The sequence below is a fragment of the Telmatherina bonti genome, assembly GCF_933228915.1.
Source record: "Telmatherina bonti genome assembly, chromosome: 9".
NCBI classification, from domain to species: Eukaryota; Metazoa; Chordata; class Actinopteri; order Atheriniformes; family Telmatherinidae; genus Telmatherina; species Telmatherina bonti.
Window position 1 is genome coordinate 24,295,734 of NC_136627.1, and position 20,904 is coordinate 24,316,637.

Here is a 20,904-nt window from a genome sequence, read left to right on the forward strand (position 1 = left end):
ACGATCTCGCGAGAGGTCAGTTGTAGCGTCATATGTGTGACGTACGTCTCAGAGTAATGAAAAATGTGAGGCTGATAAACATGGCCTACTGATTATATACTGGCTGATGAAATGACTTGAAATGTTAAGTTTAGACACGCATCACACTGTGTATTTCAGGTCCCTGGTTGGAAAAAAAGAGGAAATGGATCATGTATCCAAAATACATTCTTCTGAAACAGTATGCTGTCCAGTTGTCAATTGTAGTTGGACTTATTTGTAAATAGATATTTTCACCCCAAAAAAAAAAAAAAAAAACCCGACAAACAAAAACAAAACAAAACACTACTTTTGAAAATTTTACCGTTTATGAAGTAACTGTGTGAAATGTCCTGTGAACATTTTAGTTTTAAAAAGGGTTACTATCTTGCTTATTGTTGCACTTGTTTTATTTTAGGTTATTTGATATTTTTTCTGATTAATTCTGTACTTCCATTTATAGGCTGTACAACAACTTATGCCTCTTTTTTACTGCACATCTTCAATAAAGCCTAGAGAAATTGCTTAAATGTTAAAAGAAAGAACAGGTCAAACATAACTTTAGCATTCAGTGAAAATACAAAAAAAACAGTCTTATAATCTTAGATAATCTGACAGAATTTATTATGCATGATCTTTTGGCATGTAGTGATAGCATCTTAGACATCCATGGAACTTTAAAAAAAAAAAAGTGTGGCGTCAAAATTTTGTTCAAAAGACAATGACAACCCATTGAATTTCTCACTGTAGACACAGAAACAAAAGATAAATAAAAATTAAGAATAACCATTTGTTAAAAATAAGGCCATGGGATGTGTTGTTTTTTAATAAACCAGTAATCAACAAAAGTGAGCAATAAAGACAGTTATAGAATTATATTTTATGGGGAAAAAATTTTTTTGAATGATTTTTTTAAATGTCATAATTTCATTTAGTTGATTTTACTTCTGGATTGTGTTGACAGAAACTTAAAGAAAGGTGAGTGCGACATAAATTATACAAAATATAAAGAAAGAAAAAGCTTATCTTAAACTGCCTGCTAGAAACATTTTAATATTAACATGACACATTCAGCTTGTGAGATTATTTTTTACAATATGAATTCAGTAAAACAAACAAAAAAAATCCTTCGGAAACGTGGACTGGACCATTTTCTACTTTACACACAAATTTAAAGGGTTCACTGTTGATTACAAACAAATATTTACCTTCGCATATAGTTTGTGTGCCTTGCATCAAAAAAGAAATGTAGTAAATGCCAAGCACAACATATGGGAGCAAGAGATTTCACTAAAAGATGCAAGGTGGCACTGGCACCCTAGAATGAATACACTCAATAGCTGTGCCTTGGAATACAGCTAATGTGGCTCAACTGCGGTTCTTCTCAGTATGTGACTGTCAGTCAGTCATGGTGTAAATGAATAGGACTGCTTACCATTCAACTTGTGTAAATTTGTGTAAAAAGATATATAGCGGTAGTTGGGTATTGCAACCTACACTGCTAGTGTCAACATCAGCCAGGGTTCATTTTTCCATTGGAAAAAAGAAAAAGTAACATCGCACAATCATCTCGAAACACACAGAGGTTAAGTGAATCTGGACAAATAGGTATTTTACTGTCGACATACAATAAGGAAAAGAACAAAAGGTACATGAAGTAAAGAACCCAGATTAAACTTTATTATACTGGAATAAAAACCCTCTGCTTTGTCAAACACTGCTAGACTGAATTCCTCCTCAGCGAACATCCTTAGTTACATCGCAGACTTACAGTTTTCTGTCATGTTGAAAAGAGAACTTGAAACTAAAGTGCCTATGAATTACGCTTTACAAAAAGGAAAAACAATTTAAAAAAAAAAAGGTCTCTTTATCTTCTCTGTTTGGTGAACAGTTTGATGTTGGTGCTTACATTAATGAAGCCAAACAGAGCAAGCAAACAAAACTACACAGTCCTACATCTCGTCTAAACCGTAATCTTCCTCAGGGAAGTCTCCCACAGTCACGCTTAGTGGTTTCACAAATGCACCATATTTGTCTCCACATTCAAAGTATTTCTTCCCTTCGACACTGTGAAAGTAAAAGAAAAAAACAGTAAGGCAAAAAGCAGTTAAAATGTCTCTGATTTTAAATGAAAATGACAATAAAGCGAGACGCTCTTACGTTCCATTGTGTTTTCCCAGCGGCTCGTCATACTTCACACCAACCCAATGACCTGGCTTGAAATCTGTTGTACCTGCAACATACATGGCACTGTTACTTATACCAGGCGCAAGTAACAACAGTTAGGAGAGAGGATTTTCTTGCTGCAGCCTTTATTTATATTTTTTCTTCAAAGTTCTGTTTCATATGAAAAATTAACAACTTAATATGCCCTGTCTAGGTTATTATTGACCATCTTATCATCACTAAATGCACTGAACAAACTAGCCCACACTGAAGTCGTTTTCACTCACACACACACACACACACACACACACACACACTGAAGTCCTGAAATGTTCTTGAGGTTCCAGAGGAGTGACATGTGCAAACTCAAATCTCACTCCAAATTTCTTGCAGATTTTTTTCTCTCTAACTCTCCCGATTAAAGCTGCAGAACATCATTAGGTAAGCAGCTAACACATAAATATTATGGGGCATTTTTTGTGTGCAAGTAGGTATTTGTGTGCACTGGTATGAGCAGTATGAGCGGCTCCTTCATTCTCCTGTCTGCTGACCAGAACACTGCTTCCTGCTCACACTTTGCCATTTCCATGGTTTTAGACGTTGACATTTAAATATCCTCATTGATTTTGCATCCTATGTACAAGACTGCCTTTAAAAAACCTGACAAACATAAAATTAACAACTAAATCCATCTATTAAAGCAACTTCTTTCAGTCATTCGATAATTTGCCCTTTTTGTGCCTCATTCAGAAATGCGAGTGACAAGCGCTGGGCTTTGTTAATCAAGTGAGGTTTAATATAAAATTTCTTACATAGCTGCACTTTTCTCATTACGCACAATTGCATTGCAATGGAATTCAGATTAGCATACACAGTGCATAGTAGCTGCATTAAACTTTACATATTATCTAAAAATAGGTTAATAAAAATGGTACAGAACACAACCTAATCCATTGATTGGTGAATAGACAACTATCACAAAAGGAAGCACAAAACACACACACTGAAACGTATAAGGCAGTGTTTCTCAATTCTGGTCCTCAGGCCCCCCTGCCCTGCCTGTTTTAGACATGATCCTCCTCCAAAGTACCTGAGTCAGATTATTGAATTAACATCCTCATTTAGCTCTTTGCAGCCTGATAACGAGCCTTTATTTCATTCAGGTGTGTTAAAGCAGGGTTGCCCATAAAACCTGCAGGGCACGGGGGGCCCGAGGACTGGAACTGAGAAACACTGGTAAAGGGTAAAGGACACCTGCAGACACTGGTATGGTCTGGTCAGCTTTGTACCCACTAACTTTCCGAGCAATAGTTGTTTTTTCCCCTATCATTGTTTGCAAAGTCATGTTAGTTGTCACAGTTGTATGTCACCAAGCTTAGGTCAAAACCCTGCATGCCCGGTGTCGGTCCAACTTGTAGTGGGAATGATCACCTGAGTTGGCTAGACCAGCAGTTCTCAATCTTTTTGCAACAAAGTACCCTTTGTAGAATATTTTTTCAGCCAAGTACCCCCTAACCACTGCAAAGTACTTTTGGTTTAGAAAAAAAACATGATATATACAGCACTTTGTCATTTGTGTTTGGTTTATTAAACTTTGGTAATTTTTTTGCACATCTCTACTACGCTTCAACCCGGACTCCATTGTTTGCGTTGTCAAGGCGACAGGGACTGACGAATATGATTTTTCTCGTAACGCGTGGGTTTCAATTCACGACAGAATGTGGGATTTTAGGAGGAATGAAATGGTGTAAATCTAAATGTTTATTAACGTACTCTTACATTAATTGAAATATGTTAAATATTTAAATAATCTTACATTTACATTATTTTATTTAAGGATGTTTTAAAGAAAACAAAAAGATTTATGTTTTCAAAAAATTTCCCGTACCACCTGAAATGCCTTTAAGTACCCCAAAGGGTATGTGTATCCACATCTGCGAAAGAGTGGGCTAGGTAATTGTAAAACCTTCGAACTGTACCAGTCCAAACTGAACAACTCACTGGAAACGGGGATTTATATGCCTATTGTTTGATGGCAGCTGAGACAGGTTCCAGATTTTTCCGCTGCAGCCCAAAAACTCAAAAAGAGCCAAAAACTACAATGTGCAACAGCTAATAATAAACAATAGAATCATGGAGGATGATATATATATATTTTTTTAATGGCACTGTTTGTTTTTGTTTGTTTTGTTAAATTAATTAATGCAATGTCAGATTCCTCTAAACAGATTATCAGAATTTAAAGAAACCCCCTGTAGCTGATTTGAAGATGTTACTGGGTTCAATCCAGTCACATTTCTCTCACAAAACATCAGGGGTGTATTTTAGATTACAAACACATGTTCAGTTGCCACAGTATTAATAGAAAGTAGTCCATGTCTGAAACGGGCTCTCGTGATTTGACAATAGTCTGGAAATTAAACAAATAACTGCATAACAAAATAAATAATCCAGTAGCTACTTATGGCATGCTCCCACTAGTGAAATAAACCAGGTATACAAATCCACCTCCATTGCACTTGCAAACTGAGTAAGATTGGTCTTAAACAACATAAAGCACACCAAAGTGCTCTGTTGAGGAGAAACGTCCCAGTAACCTGGGGCATAGACTGGCTCTCTTAAGAAAGTAAACCATGTAAACTTAGAAAACAAGCTTTGTCTACACTTACCAACGTACATGACGGTACCAAGCTTTGTAGGCTGCCCCGGTACCTCCACTTTGCAGCGGCTCCCAACAGAAATGGCATCAGCAGCAGCCTTCTGTTCGGCATCCCTGGCAGCGAGATTAGCTTTTTTCTTGGCCATTTCTTCTTCATTGAAGCGACCAACATGACATTTTTTCATGAATGACCTTGCTGAATCTGAATAAAAGATGAAGGAATTTTTGTAAGTAAATCTTAAACATACTATATTCTCATGCCAATTTTAAACCAAGGGATATTTTTTTTACCTGTCCTTTTATCATAGGCTTCATCTGAGATCTCAAATTTCTCCACTTTAGAAACATCAAAGAGCTCACCCATCTGACCTCCACTTCTGTCAGTAACCTGTTTAAAAAAAAAAAAAAAAAAAAAAAAAAAAAACATTTTGGAGATTAACATGTTTCTGCATCTGGCAAAAACTGTGTAAATGATGCACAGCAGCAACCATATGTTAATACATTGTTTAAAGTCAAAAGAGAGACACTATTCAACCACAAAACAAAGAACATTAAATTACTACTATTATTTCTGCACTGTCCATTTGCTTCTCAACATCTAATCAGCCCATATTACTCTAAATTATGAAATTTGCCAACTGAATAAATGTTCACAATGGCAAAGAACAAACCTCCACTACAAGCAGATTCAATGTGGATTCACTTTGTTTGGCAACCTCCTGAATTCCATGGGGACCGAAAGCAAACATGCTGATGTAGTAATTAATCACAGGTTTACTGGGCTGGTTTATCACAAGCCACTAAAGGAAAAGCACTTAAAAATGTGTCTTGTACATACATGTATTCTGCACTTGTCATCCACAGGATAGGAACCAAGCAATGCTTCATTGTCATCCATTTTTTGTAAGAAGCTGTCAGAGACACTGAAAATATCCAGGTCCATGAAGGCAGCAGGTGCACCTACAACTAGCTCCAGTTTGCTCTAATTGCAAAACAACAAACAGAAGATGTAATACCACACATCAATTGAATAAATGGTCAGAATATGTCAAAATAAGTATTAGGTTTTTTTTTTTCCAGGATACATTATGCAATTCTCACCTTTAATTCTGCTACAGTAATCCCTCGACTGAACTTGCCCCAGTACACTGACGAGGACAGGGAGTTTGTCACTCGCACATTTACAATGGGATTCGAAATTACTCTCACTTCACTGTCCATCCTTCACTTTTTGAACTCAGTTATTGGTCAAGAACTACAAAAGGAGACAATGTGTTAATTTAGCACACAAACTTAAGTTTATACACCTTTTTTTTTGTTTGTTTTATTGTGGAGATCCTTATAAGTCTCCAACTTAGTGGTCACTAGTCATCCTGAGGTTCCTAGTAAAAAGACAAATTTATTAAAAATCCATAAAAGATTCTAACTCATAAAATCCAGAATGACACAAAAAGTACACAATTAATGGGAAAATTTATAAAGCAGACCACATCAGAGCAGCTTGGATTTCAGTGTCAGTTTAAATACAAGCAAAATGGATTAAAAACTGGATTAATTTCTTAGTTCTTTTTGCAAATTATTCCAGAATTGCAATGATCTACACAGACTTTTGAAAGAAATTACTTCTTGGCCAATCAATAACAAAAGCACAAGATTCCAGATGAAAACATATCTGAGTCTAGTTCACATATCTAATTTTTCAAACACTGAAATAGCAAAACCAGTAATCGCTACCTTCTTCAGAAAAATTAATATTCTATATTGAAATGTATCTTTAGTCACTATGCAATGTGTTTAACACCAGAAAAGTAATATAACGTCAGCACGACGCAGGCTCCTTTTTTGGATGACCTGAAGCCAACTTAACGTTGGTATGTAAATTAAAACATTTTTGACAGGCAAAACGCCATTTTATTCACGAACTTATCCAATATAGTATATATAATCGCAAAAGTTCCATTTTAAATGTTTCCAAATCATCCAACTTGCTCAGATTTGTAGCTTCAGTCTGCTAGGCAGCTGTACATATGGTTAGCAACAGTCACGTTGCATTTACAGCAAACGGTAATGTTTCCGTCATTACTTACAAACGTGTGTATGTCCTTCGTTAGGGCCCAAATCGTCTAAAATCAACGTTTAACCTGAAGAATTCATGCCAATACTGTAGCAAAAACTATGCACTACCTTTACTTTCCTTTGTAATAAAATTCTTGCATATCACTTCCTGCCACACTACGCCCTGCTCTCGAAGGTTCTACCCGCCCAAGGAGAACGAACCAATCACGTCTGACACAAAACAAGTTCAACCAATAAAATTGCGATACAAAGGTAATAATCACTCGGAAACGCCTATTTAGCCCTAAATTGACAGAAACAACAACCAATCATCACACAAGAGTGAATGTTGCTTGTCAGAATGGCCTCACGGTGGCGATAAAATCCCATTCATTACAGTCACAGTCACATGGTTTATTTTTTACCATTCAGCATTAAAAGTCAATGGTAAGTGTTGTAATATGAATATGCAAGTGAAATGATTGAACTGTGTATAACTCTTTTGTTTTTGGACTACATATAGCCCAGTTAAATGTTTTTATTAGCTTTTTCACATGGCTTATTTACATAAGGAGATCAGATCACATAATAATCTCTCTCCAAGATCATGGTTCACTTTTAGAAAACATTGAAGAGAGAGTATGCTAGTTTACACAGAGGAGAGAAGATCACACAAAACAGAGCGCAATGACCATTCACCTTACAGACTGGAGGGGAGAGAAGAGATAAGACAAATCTTCAACCAGCATGCCCACAGTAAACACTTGAATTCCTCTACTTATACATCATACAGATGAAGGTCTGTAAATCCAACCAATCCAATTCACACCTTATATGCAGCCGATATATCTTACTATACAGTGAAGACCAGGACAGTGTTTACATCCCACACCTGGCTTAAGGGCTGATTGAGGTCTGCACTTTAATGATCAAATCACCAAATATTTTATTAATTAAAATAAAATAAAACATACTGCTCATCTTTTACAGGATTATCTGAAGATGATTCTACTCAAAGAAAGAAAAAACAAGTTGTATCACCTGTTTAAAACTGGCATTTGATGCTGCTTGAACAGGGTGACAGAACAATTAGAGGCTTTCACTTTGGGTTTTGGGAAAGATACTCAAATACACAAACAAATAAGAATAATACCATTTTTGATTAATGGAAACATACTTATTTAAAAAAAAAAAAAAAAAAAAAACACTCTTGAGCTGCTATGTGTGGTATCTAACATGACCATTTCTACCAAATACATTTAGTTACCTCTACTATTCTTATTCTATACTATTACTTCTACTCCTACTACTAATCATCATCTTCTTTTTTTTTATCATCATACATACATACATATAGGGCATATATCAGCAGTTTGGACATAAAACAAAATGTATATAAAAGCCAGATAGTTACACCACAGTGTCTAGTGTACTGCTTCTGGTACCACTGGCTGAGAGATGATAGAAAAGTCATTTCAGTGTGTATCATTCACAATTTTTACAATGTTATGCTGTGGAACGGGGCCCAGAACACTCTGGGCCCAGGGGCCTATGCACTTTTAATCCGGCCCTACATACATACATACATACATACATACATACATACATACATACATACATACATACATACATACAGTATTTACTGTATTTCAGCTGAAGATTAAAATAAATCCTGCTTTTATGAATATTGTAGCAGATTGTAGAAGAGTAATATGGTAATATAATGATGTTTATGACTTGAGTAACAAAGCCCAGGAAGTTTTGTCCGTGACTTTTAGGAGCTTTAAGGGGCGTGACTGGCGGTGTCCTGGGAGCACAGTCGTGGTTTGGTCGGCTGGCGGAGGATGGGAAAGTGTTGCGCGGCGGAGGGAGGGAGAGACGGGGAGGAGGAACTGCTAGTGGAAAAAAAGTTAAAGTGAAAATGGCTTCCTTGTCTTTGGAGTCTACAGAACAATCAGAGAACAGCCCAGAGGATTCGTCGGCAACGGAGTGCAAGGAAGAGAAAGATCCTGCCGTGGTTTCGGAACAATTACTCCAAAGTTTTCAAAAGTCGGCTCTGAGCTTCTCCACAGACCAAGTTTCGTGTCTCTGCGAGGCCCTTCTGCAGGCGGGCAATGTGGATCGCCTGTTTAGATTTTTATCCACCATACCTCCTTCGTCCGAGCTGCTACGTGGCAACGAGACCCTCCTGAAGGCCCAGGCACTGGTGGCTTTCCACCGGGAAGAATTCAGTGAGCTCTACGCCATCCTGGACAGCCACGACTTCCACCCGTCTAACCATGGGTTCCTGCAGGACCTGTACCTCAAAGCCCGCTACAAGGAGGCGGAGAGGTCCCGGGGCCGCAGCCTGGGCGCAGTGGACAAGTACCGGCTCAGAAAAAAGTTCCCCCTGCCCAAAACAATCTGGGACGGAGAGGAAACCGTGTACTGCTTTAAAGAAAAGTCCCGCAATGCTTTGAAGGAATGTTACAAGAGCAACAGGTATCCCACTCCGGACGAGAAGAAAAACCTGGCCAAAGTCACCGGGCTGTCCCTCACACAGGTCAGCAACTGGTTCAAGAACCGCAGGCAGCGGGACAGGACCCCGTCCGGGACCCACAGCAAAAGGCAAGAAACCAAGCTGCAAACACGCCATGCTTATCCAGCCTTTGTTCATACAGTAATGAAATTAAAAATTTATAATCCAAAACAGCTGCTTTGAACCCTGTGCTGTTTGAAAGCAGATGTGTTTGTTCATAAGGGTTCCTTAAAACAAGTAGCCTACTAACAGCAAACAAAGCCATATAAACAGCCTAGAATAACAGTGTGATTCAGTGTTTGAGGTTAGCAGGTGTTAAAACAGCCTTCAGTCAGAAGATGGACAGGAACTCACTTTTGACAGCAGTGAAGTCACACATCTGAGACCAAGAGCATGTTGCTTTGTTATGAAATGTGAGATCTAGAGGACCCAGTGTGGCTCAAATTTCCTGAAACTCTGCCCTTCTGTCTGCAGAGCCAGGGTGACTGAGGTTATGAAACAAAGCTTAAACTGGAGAAGCTGGGGGTGGAAAGAGAGTTGGCAGAAGGCTTTCACTTAGGCTGAAATCACAGCTTTAAAGAGACTCTTCACAGGCTGTTTGTGAAAGATAAAACGGAGCACAGAAGACTTATCTTATCCAACTTCAGGATTTGAGGTGGTCTGCAAGGCAATCTGCATAGTTGAGCTGGGCGGTAAAGTTTTACATATTAACCAAACAGAGGCCCTAAAAAGAGTTTTTAGGAATCTGATTCAGCCTTGTCCTTGTGGAGGTAATTAGAGGAAAATTATTAAGAGTGATGCAAAATATTTGTTTTTTTCCCCAGTAGGTGGTAAATATGGAAAGAAATGTATCATCCAACCCCGTCTTTCAGATTAAGTAGAAAAAAATTTGTTTATGAAAGATAAAAAATAATTTGGGTATTTTTATATGACTTAGCTAAACATTGATTTTTTTTTTTTTTTTTTGTTTTGTAATAAAACCTTTATATTATTTGCACACATATCCATTAAAATTTCCATTGCTGCAGTTGCGCACTTCCACATTCTAAAAAAGAAAGAAAAGATATTATCAGTAACAGTATTATATTATACTCAATATTATAAACATGAAAATTAAGAATAAGCAGCACTTCTTTTGACATTTTTGGAAATGGTTTGATTTAGATAAAAGATGGGACTTGATTTCAGATCTGTCAGGGTGCATACCACAGGGGTTAGAAATGCTTTCAAGCCCCTGCTTTTCTCTCTTAAACAGACTCAGACTGGACCTTTGCAGTTTGTCATTGCCCCAATCTCTTTCCCAACATTTCCAACCTCCCTGTATTACTGTCAATGCGTGTAGATATCATGGGTCTTGATGGGTGTAAAAATGTCAGACACCTTTTTAAATGGCAAAGGAGTAACATTCAGTCACTTTTTCAGACTTAAATTCTGTGTAAAGTTGTAAATAATGACGCAACACGCAATTTCTTTATGAACTGGACCAAGGAGTACTGTACACAAGACTGGATTTTGGGACAAATGCAAAAAATGTTCTCAGACTGTGTATGAAATACAGAAGAAGTCAGAAAGCTAAACAAGGGTTTACGTGCTTTTGATTGTGCTATTAGGAGAAAAAAAATTACAAGATGTTTTGTAAAAAAAAAAAAAAAAGCCTATATACTATGCAGATAAGGTCTACAGTACAGATAGAAGCAGGGGAAAAAAGACTTGGGGGTGGACTGATTTGGCCACCTCAGTGTCTGGTCTGCCATGGAGCCAACAGAAGAAGAAGAAACACTAGCCAGGACTGGACATGGGAAACAAAACTACTGCTGTAAATAAAAAAAAGCCCAGTAATTATGCCCATGGCAAAAGTTTCTGGCAAGCAAACACAACCTTCTCCCATATAAATGTATTCAGCAGCAAAGACATTAAAAAAAGCCCAAACTAGAGTAGATTTCTGTGTTATTTATCTTTGCTGGAGACAACTTAGATCTGGACTGTTTAGCATGAAGCTTCTATTATTAACATTACTGATGCAGCTTAAATAGTTGTTTTAACTTTTCTCAAATGATACCACAATGCAAATTCTTCTGAATCTATATGTCTATAAGGGGGGGGGCGTTTTGTAAACCTCACTGTGAACCAGCCTGCAGTTTATCTGATGTTGGATTATAGTTAGTGTATAATCCACTCATTGTTATGACAGCATGATATGTTTGTTGGTAATATCTTCAGTTAAAATGAAAGGAGTGAGTACTGATCAACGGGTAGCAGCGCTAATGCATTTTCCTTTCATTGTCATTTGTGAAGCTAAATGGAAAAAAAAACATAAATAAAGTGACAGAAGTAAATGGAAACATACGTCTCATCTAGTCAAAACCTTCCATCTTATGGTTATCATTATTGAAGAATACCATTAGAAAATCCACTTATACCAGTACCTAATTTTGTGGATTTATTAGCTACATTTATAAATGAAACATCATTAAAAAACATTTTAAAAGTACCTAATTAATTTAAACTTACGTTAAATGGTGCCAGTTATTAACAAAAGTAATCTCATGGCACTTTAAAGATACAGGTTCCTTCAATCCAATTATAATGCAGTGTAATCTAATTAAATCTAATTTACTCTTGCTTCTGTCTGTATAATCTAAATTTATAGCCAAGAAAAACAACAGATTGCATCAGAACTTAAACTCATGCTGGGCACACATAGGGGTCTGTGGAGAGGAAAACCCCGGAATGACAAATGACTTGAGATATTTTTCTGTCAAAACTATTAAATCCATTCTTGTGAGGATGTTGTGCTTTCTTTCTCTCAGTGCATTGGAAATCAAATGTTGTTGGAGTTTTCAGTATTAATTTAGTTATTTCTTTTATTGACACACAGATAAAGGACAGAAAGATTTACAGACAAATAAAATAGTAATAACCTGCAGCCCTACTTTTTTCCAAAGATTTGCGAGCAACTGCATGGTTTGTCAAGATTATTTTAAAAAGTATTGATCCATTTGTGTTTTACTTAATCCAAAGTATTTGTGAGGTGCAAAATAATACTCAGACTCATAAAAAGCACATGCTGAAAGAAGACAAGGGCCATATAATGTGTAAGCCATTAGCAAAGACCATCTAATGCAATGAATGAAACAGACTTTTTGCTGTTTCCTTTCATGTAACGTATGTTGTTCTGTAATTTCAGTGAGTCTGATGGAAACCACAGCACCGAGGATGAGGCAAGTGCAATGGAAGACGCCACTGACAAACCAGAGGATGCGGTCGGTTCCACAGCTTCCATCATCTCCGTCTCTGCTGTTCCTTGTAACACAGGAGGTCAGCTGATTCTGAACGGCTCCAGTGGCTTCCTCACGGCCTCACAGCCTTTACTCCTCAATGGAAATTCTCTGATCTCCGGCGCCGGTGCCGGCGTCATAATTAACGGGCTAAGCTTGAGCGATTGCCAGACAGTCACACTAAGTCCTGTTGCAGCCAACTCTCCTTTAATCTTGAATGGAGCTCCAGTTATAACCAAACCTGGCGTCAACGTGCCGCCGCTGCCGCAGCAGGTAGCTTCTGGGTGCGAACAGGAAGTGTCAGCTGTGGAGACCAAGCCAGTTGTTCTGAGCACAAATGCCATGCCAGTTTCAAACCACCCGACTATAATTTCCCCTCCTCTGCAAACCAAAACAGACAGTGGCAATGAAACAGATTTCATCCTTATGCCTAAATCGGAGGGCAGCAGCCAGACAGTATCGTCCTCAGCTTCGTCTTTATCCCCCTCGTCACCAAGTCTGTCCTCCCCAACCAGCCTCCCTTCACTAGTATTGACACAAAACCCCCAACATCATGACGTTTCCACCCTCCCAGCTTCCCTGTCATCTGCTGGCATGGTTATTTCCAGTTCTTCGGGGTCTATCTCCAGTCAACAGGGAGTGTACGTTATCAGTCCAACGAGCTCCCAGTTAAACCCCTATAGCTCGACAGTTTCCTCTAGCAGCGCCCCCTCTCATGTCATCTCTTTGCCCCAGGTTGTACCCTCCATCCAGGGCACGCCAGTATCCCACCTGGCCCAGCACTCCTCAGGAGCCCAGGCATCGCAGTGCCCTCAGCTCGTCCCGGTATCCCCTCTCACCTCTTTGGCTTCTCAACTCCAAAGGCCCCAAACTACAGGAAGCAGACTGGGACAACAGCAACAAGATGCTTCAACAACTTTGTCTGAATGTGCAACTGTTCCACAGCTGAACAACAGTCACCTCCCACAGCCAATGATGCAGCAACTGGGAGAGCAAACAACAAACTCTACACCCAGTAAAATGCAGCCTCCACAGGTCGTCTCCATATCCTCTCCAACACAAGTAGTCCCAGTTCCTCAGGCCAAAGTTAGCACGCCAGCACAGTTGGTCCCACTCTCCATGCCTCAGCTGGTCCCAGTCCCTTCCATTCAAACTTCCACCAATATTTCTATCCCCCAAGTGGTCCCTGGCAGCCCCTCTCTCTCCATCCCGTCTGCCGGGGTGCCCCTGCAAATCCTGACTTCGGCTTCGGCAGGTGGAGGAGTGACACAGAGCCCTCTCAGGATAAACCAGCTGAGGCCTGTTCAGAGTGTGGGGACCCCAACCAGTGTGGCCCCTACAGTCCAGCTTCTAAACCCTGGGATCATTCAGCTACCCTCTGCACCCCCAGGTACGCTGATTACATAAGACATTTGCAGATACTTGACCAGAACAATAAAAGAACACTGTTGTATTCAGTTGTCAAGTTGATAATCAATCGTGATAATTTGCTTTTTTCTTTTCTTGATGATAAATGAAATATATTTGGAAAAAGGTTAGAACAAAAGAAGAAAAAAAACATTAAATGGTATAAGATGGGATTAGACAAAACATTTGATAGCTGAAAATTTAGTCAAATTCTGAAATTATATTGTTATATTCTTGCGAATATGAACAAAAAACACACCTAACACAAGAAACACTGACTTGACTGGTTTCCTTCTTGCTCTAGGTAACCTCCTCCTTGGTGGAAGCCCCTATCTGAGTGTCCAGCAAGGAAAGCTGATTCTGACCATCCCAGCTGGCATCCAGCTCACCAGTGTACCCCTGAAACCAGTCCCAGATCCTTCACCCATCTCTACAAACGGAGCAAGTCCAGCGCTCAACCCCACTACTCCTCCTGTAGCCTCCCAGCCCTCAGCGACTTCAGCCGCAACCTCCAGCAGCCTCGCGACATCTCCTCTGAATTTCATCAACTCATCTCCAATGTACTGTGCTCCAGAGACCCCAATCACAACCAACCTGACACCTGCCATCACCTCCTCCCACATGCTGGACCAGTCCACCACCCTGACAACACCAAACACACTCACCCCAGAGAGCATGCTCACCCTCAGTCCCATGTACAGTGGAATGGCGGCAAACATCCAACTGTCCCAGCCAGCCTGGAGTCCCGTGCCTCTCTCCGCTTCAGCCAGTCTGACTCTGTTTGATGTCCGAAACAAAGGAGACATGCCTGTAGACCCGGCTTTATTAGCCCTACCCGGAGGAGAGTCGCTGCTTCCTGCTGCAGAGCAGGACGAGGACGCCGGCTCACCGCTGGGGAATACAGAGGACATGGACGGGGACTCTAAAATCCTGACTCAGCTTCAGTCTGTCCCTGTGGATGAGGAGCTTGGCTTGTAGTCTGTTTACAGACAGCGGCTGGTAACCATGCCTCGAAAAACAAAAGTAAATGCGCAAATTAAAACACAGCCATGGTCCAAGCTGGCACTTTCTACAAAATCCCCCTGGAGCTCTATTTGACATGAACAGGCAGGGTTGCATGGGATCTTCACCTGCTGCTTCGATGTCAAATTGTTCCTCTGGGTTCTTAGGAGGAAATGTTGCATCTCTGAGCTTTTTACCTGAATATTTTTATGCCTGGATTTATCAGATCCAGACAGAAGACCCAACAATGAATAGTCAGCTTAACCCACTTACAGGTTCTGATGTCGTTTCAGCTCTTTGCAGTTCTGAGAAATGTGAGCCAAATGAAGCTGGACTCTGTCTGGATTTTTCTTTTTCCGGCAAGAAAAAGTGGCACATCTGGATCCACTATAATGGTCAGACACATCAGAAAATATTCTCCGGAACTCGATACATTCAGGAGATTTATGTTTTTCCTTTCATGGCACCATCTGAATGTTACTATACCGACACTCCAAGCACTCAGTGACGATTATATTTCTCATTAACAGAAGTAAAGTATGTTGAGTTGAACAGCAAACCTATCATCATAGCTTTGAGGGCTATGCAACAGTATTCTACAGCTACAAGTAAGTGACTGAAGTGGCTTGAAACATGCAGGCAAACTGCATGTAGTAATAAACTTTTAAGACTTTCTGGCGTTTTTAGGTGGGGTGCTGCCTCACATTGATAAATATATGTGAATAATACAGGACATAAAAAGGGCTTTTGAAAGGGTTCAAACTATGCAATGTGTGTTTAGCTCTTTATAGGACACTATGTTGGATCATGGTTGAATGGAAAAAGCTACAACACTTGGGAGATAAAATGGAGCATTACACTAAAACATGAGCTGTGATCCACAAAGTAATGTTTTTTGTCAAATGCAGCCAAGATCTCAGTATGTTAATACTGATAAGTGCCTTATTTTTAAGTTTGACTTTATTCTTACTGCTTTATAATTACTATGTAACCAACAAACTTGACTATATATATATATATATATATATATATATATATATATATATATATAAATGAAATTAGTATAACCCAAAGTGACAGCATTGGTTGCATAATTATTGCTCAATCTCGTCTTTTTGTATATTTTGCACATTTCATTCACACTATGTTTACGCTGTGCTGCCCTGTTGTTATGACTGTGGTTGAACACATAGTCTGTTCTTATATCTTTTGTCTGCAGGTCAAAGATGTAAATCAAACAAAATGCTGATTTTTGGATTGAAAGCCTTTTTTATTGTACAAGCTTTCTGCTGTCATAACACGGGCGGTGGTCAAATCTTATGGTACAGAACTATACACTTCAGTGTCAAATCGAGTTACAGTGATGCCGTTCTTGTTTGTTTTTTATTCGTACATTTGGGTTTTTCTACATTTAATCTATTTAAAGCATGTACCAATCAGTTTCTTGTTGTAAGTGAATGAAAATGAGTCCCTGTGGAAAGAACAGATAGGGAATTATAGTCATTTTTAACTTGGAAGGTCACATTATTATGCAACCAGAGTTCATACCTCAGGCTGCATGTCTTGAGATCGATCATTTAAAATGGGTCAATCCTTTTTAATAAGCTTCTAAGCCATTTGTTCCCACTTGCGTCTGGGAAGCCGATTTATTGCATTGGGTTCATCAATATTGGAATGAGTTTTGTAGATCGTATATAACAGTTAGGGGTGAAGGGTGGGGTGTCCATTTGTCTTACCAAAGTATGTCAACATTAAAGTTCAACAGGGCTTTAATTGGTAGTCCAGTATATTTGTTTGTAGCATGGGACTTGTTTTTACTCTCTGACCTGACACCAAGCATGTGTGACTTCCGATTTAACCAAAGACTTTGTAAGATGATCGACTTTTTAAATTGTTTTGAAAGGGATCATTTGTACCTATCATATAAATTTCTTGTTTTCTCATTTTTGTACTCAAAATACATTTTATTTTTTATATTTACATGATATTGTAATAAACGACATTTATAAAAAAAAAAAAGGCTCTTTGTTCGTCATCGTCTCCGCATCCACCACGCTCTGGAGCTCTGGATTATTCTCTAAACTCAAACTACTTGTCAGAAGAATTTGCTTCTAATTTGGCAAGAAAATTTTATTCAAATGTGTTTTCATCGGACACAGCGAAGGCTTCGTGCTCCTTCTTTGGCTAGTACAGTAGCAAAGCTCCAAAATGTGTGCAAAGGTGTTCAAGCATATGTTTGGACAAGAGGAGGGCTGTATGGTGTGTTATTATAACCCTGATGGTCTCAGGTTACGTTTGCCAGGGTATGAAGATGAGTAATACTAAACACGCCTGCATGTTCATCTACTTGGTGTTCATCCATAATCCTCCACAGAGAATTCAGTCCTCTCCGGTGTGAATTTCAAAGAAGCTGTTAGGAAGTTTGTTTTTTTTTAATTTCAGGACCTTTATCCTGCTTCCAGAGATGATCTTCACAGCTGAGCAGGTCATTTGTGTTTGTGAGGTCCTTCTTCAGTGCGGTCACATGGATCGTCTGGCCAGTTTCCTCCAAACTCTTCCCGCCTCTTCCTCCACCACCTCTTCATGCCTTGGGGAGCTAGAAAGTGTGCTGAAAGCCAGAGCTGCAGTGGCTTTTCACCAGGGGCGCTTCTCAGACCTCTACACATTACTAGAGGGCTTCCACTTCTCCACACGCAGCCACTCGTTTCTGCAGCAACTCTGGCTGCGAGCCCACTACATCGAGGCCGAGAGGCAGAGGGGTCGGCCTCTGGGAGCTGTGGGAAAGTATCGTGTGAGGAGAAAGTTTCCTATGCCACACACCATCTGGGATGGAGAGGAGACCAGTTACTGCTTCAAGGTGGGTGAATTTTATACCAGATCTGACCTCCACTTGTATTTAATAGATGGATGCATTCTACTGTACTTGAGTCTTCTGGCTTATAATTACTTTTTGCTCATTTTTAAAACATTTTTCTGACATAAGCTGCTGCAGGGCTGAGTTTGGCACGGAAGGTATGACTTTCCTCTGATAAATAACCGTCAATGCCTAAAGTTGTACTTTCACTTCAGTTTTTTACTTCTACTGGGAAAGATGCAAGACAGAAATTATTGCAGAACTAGCAACTGAAAAAGTAAAATGTTAGTACACACACTGAACACCTGCTCAGCTCCAGGGTAAATAGGTTCAAAACATAATGGTACAAAGAAGTTGGAACCTTTTTTTTTTTTTTTTTTTATCATAAAGGACTCTAAAAGGCATAACTTGGTTAAATAGTATTAATTACTTTCCTTTTAGTTTTTCTTGCCCTTTTGAGCAAAGTAAAAGCTGTTTTTGTCTTAACTTATTTCAGAATTGACTTAGTTTAAGCTTTCAAATTTTCAATCAGGAGAAATCTCGGAGTATACTGAGGGAGTGGTATGGTTGCCAGCCTTATCCTTCAACCCGGGAGAAGCGAGAGCTCGCAGTGGCCACCGGCCTCACTGTCACACAGGTCAGCAACTGGTTCAAGAACCGCCGGCAGAGAGACCGGGCCACTGATGTTACCAGGTCAGTAACAGGACAGCTGGTAGCTTTCTTACAGAAAGGTTGTGTTTTTATAACTTAACATTGTTTTCAAAGTGCATTACCCCAAATTTAGCTTTGGTCCTTAGTTTAAATTATTCTGAAAGCAGCTCTACTGAGAAGGAGCCGTTTTCTGAGTCAGAATCTTCAAAGGTTCATGAGTGTTGCCTGTCCACGGCCACTCCTACCCCCCTGTTGGGTTGAGGATGTGGTCTATGACAGTATGCACTACTCGTGGAGGGGTAATTTCCCTTTGTGAGGTCACAAAAGAAGAGATCTCAGACTCGTCTGTTTGAGCGCACATTCACTAAAAAGTGGAACAATTGGGCAAAAGAGGTGACAGCTTCCTCATTTTTGGGCCTCATACACAGGCTACTGGGACACATACAACTGTTAGAAAAACCTTTAAAAAGGGATTTTTGCATGATATGGAACCTTTAAAATAATAATCATATTTCATAAACACATGTTTCTACAAACAACATCAGTGATGTGCTGGCTGTGGCACGCCATGGCCACTGCTCTGGCAGCGTCCAGAAGTACCAGCGTGTTGCTGCAGTCACAGTTTGAGCATGGACCTGTTGGCACTTAACCCCTCTCACAGAAAATGTGAACGAAAAACAAGTAAATAATAATAAGGGTTCAAAATCTGATCATCTTGTGATTGTTGTACTACAAGAACTGTTGTACTTAAACAGTATTCAGTGGAAAAATATTTAGAAAACAGTTCAAAGATCCCATTTGATCCCAGTTAATTTTTCATGAACAGATCAAAATCTGTCTGGGAATGATTGAGATAAACAATTTAGTGAGATTGTTCATTGTTTATATTACATTAATTTCAAGTTCTTTGATTTGGGTTGTTTTGATGTGAAATCACTTAGCTGTCCACATGGCAGTGCTGTATCAGCACCCTCTTGTGGTGGAATTACATACTACAGTATCATGTATTTATATGGTGCTTCTCAACTCTTCATACAGCTTCCAAGCACAACTCGCCAGAGGACCTTCAGAGGAAGTCTACCCATCTTCTGACAATGATATTTCTCCTCAACACAGCCCACATCCTCACCAGTGCCACCGTACACCTCCACCCCTCTTTCATCCTCCTCTTCATATTTCTGGATGTCATTCAAGCACTTAACTTGGATTCCACATTCATCTGCTCCACTCAATCTAAAGCCTTTTTTCTTCTTTTCAGTAAAGTTTATTATCAAAACATGACTGAACAAACACAAAGGGTCCGCTCCTTTACCACCAGCAAGGCAATGATCCGGGGAGAAGTGATGACAAGCAGAGGAAGTGTTTTCCATTTAAAATTAGAGGCATATAATTTTCAGGGTGAAATTGATCATGACAACTAATAAGTTAATAATAAAGCCATAATTTTGTACACATTTCTAACAAGGTGGAGTCTGTGTCCATTGGAGGTCTCTCATCAAATAAGGACAATTAGTTGGATTAGAACACAACTGTGCTCTTTATAGCAGTTGTAAAGGGTCATAAAATCAGCAGATCTTGTTTAAGGAATTATATTAATGCAAAATTATCGACTGGACTTAAAGGCTACAGATCAACATTATTTATCAAGTTAAACGTCAATTTGTCATTTGTTTGTTTGTTCCACTCATGACTTGTTCAGATCGATGAAAAAGCCACTAAAGCTGAGTAGGATAGCCGGCTGATGCCCCGACTGACCACCCACTTGAAATGGTGCAACAACTCCACCACCCGGCTCGCCCCCGGGTCATCAGGGTGGTAAATGGTGCGAACCCAGTACTAGGACTTAAACATACACAGAACATGACATACACAACACGTAACTGGATACCAGTTCATATATGTACCATAAAGCCCTGTGGTCAATTTTCACATACACCACAGCCACATTTATAACAAACCAGTTTAACTGGCTGACTGGTGCTCTTTAAGGGACTATGCTGGTGAATGTTTCCATCTGTACCGTACCCAGAAGTTGCAGAATGTATCCTGTCATGGCTTGTTTCAGTGTTTTTGACTTCAAACATTTTCTTTGAATGCTGAAAAGATGAATAAAACAAATTTCATAAGCTTCAAGTGGTCTAAAAGAAGACCTGTAGGATTTTTGCTGAAGTGACAATATGATGTAACACGTGTTTAAAAGCAGCCATGGTTAAAATAATCTTCATGGATCTGAAGGCAAAGTTGGGAGAAATTATTCACAGATGAGCTTGCTGTCATTCTCCAGCCCATCACAAGT

At 39.4% G+C, this 20,904-nt stretch overlaps 3 protein-coding genes across 3 annotated transcripts; 2 read left to right on the plus strand and 1 right to left on the minus strand.

Annotated features, from left to right (window-relative positions):
• Positions 1–650: 650 nt before the first annotated feature.
• On the minus strand, positions 651–7,091 carry tbcb (tubulin folding cofactor B). The gene is made up of 7 exons (XM_079246722.1): positions 6,931–7,091; positions 5,945–6,098; positions 5,682–5,825; positions 5,135–5,231; positions 4,854–5,045; positions 2,179–2,251; positions 651–2,085 (listed from the first exon to the last, which is right to left on the minus strand). The coding sequence occupies exons 2-7, from the start codon at positions 6,062–6,064 to the stop codon at positions 1,971–1,973; spliced, it is 741 nt and encodes a 246-aa protein (XP_079102848.1). The 5' UTR covers positions 6,065–6,098; positions 6,931–7,091; the 3' UTR covers positions 651–1,970.
• A 1,696-nt stretch (positions 7,092–8,787) lies between these two features.
• Positions 8,788–15,865, plus strand: six5 (SIX homeobox 5). Its single transcript, XM_079246208.1, has 3 exons — positions 8,788–9,505; positions 12,604–14,084; positions 14,406–15,865. Exons 1-3 carry the CDS (start codon positions 8,820–8,822, stop codon positions 15,077–15,079), a joined length of 2,841 nt encoding a protein of 946 aa, XP_079102334.1. The 5' UTR covers positions 8,788–8,819; the 3' UTR covers positions 15,080–15,865.
• Positions 15,866–17,567: 1,702 nt separating this feature from the next.
• On the plus strand, positions 17,568–19,235 carry six9 (SIX homeobox 9; the record flags this gene model as incomplete). The annotated part of the gene is made up of 3 exons (XM_079245967.1): positions 17,568–17,960; positions 18,490–18,650; positions 19,154–19,235. The coding sequence occupies 3 exons, from the start codon at positions 17,568–17,570 to the stop codon at positions 19,233–19,235; spliced, it is 636 nt and encodes a 211-aa protein (XP_079102093.1).
• Positions 19,236–20,904: the final 1,669 nt, after the last annotated feature.

What these genes read in the sequence shown, in the direction of transcription:
- six5 (XM_079246208.1), top strand. Translation starts at nt 8,820, where the DNA reads ATGGCTTCCTTGTCTTTGGAGTCTACAGAACAATCAGAGAACAGCCCA. An exon ending in TCCGGGACCCACAGCAAAAG is followed by an intron (nt 9,506 to 12,603) that starts GCAAGAAACCAA and finishes CTGTAATTTCAG; the next exon opens with TGAGTCTGATGGAAACCACA. An exon ending in GCTACCCTCTGCACCCCCAG is followed by an intron (nt 14,085 to 14,405) that starts GTACGCTGATTA and finishes TTCTTGCTCTAG; the next exon opens with GTAACCTCCTCCTTGGTGGA.
- tbcb (XM_079246722.1), bottom strand. Translation starts at nt 6,064, where the DNA reads ATGGACAGTGAAGTGAGAGTAATTTCGAATCCCATTGTAAATGTGCGA. An exon ending in TTACTGTAGCAGAATTAAAG is followed by an intron (nt 5,826 to 5,944) that starts GTGAGAATTGCA and finishes TTTTGCAATTAG; the next exon opens with AGCAAACTGGAGCTAGTTGT. An exon ending in AGCCTATGATAAAAGGACAG is followed by an intron (nt 5,046 to 5,134) that starts GTAAAAAAAATA and finishes TCTTTTATTCAG; the next exon opens with ATTCAGCAAGGTCATTCATG.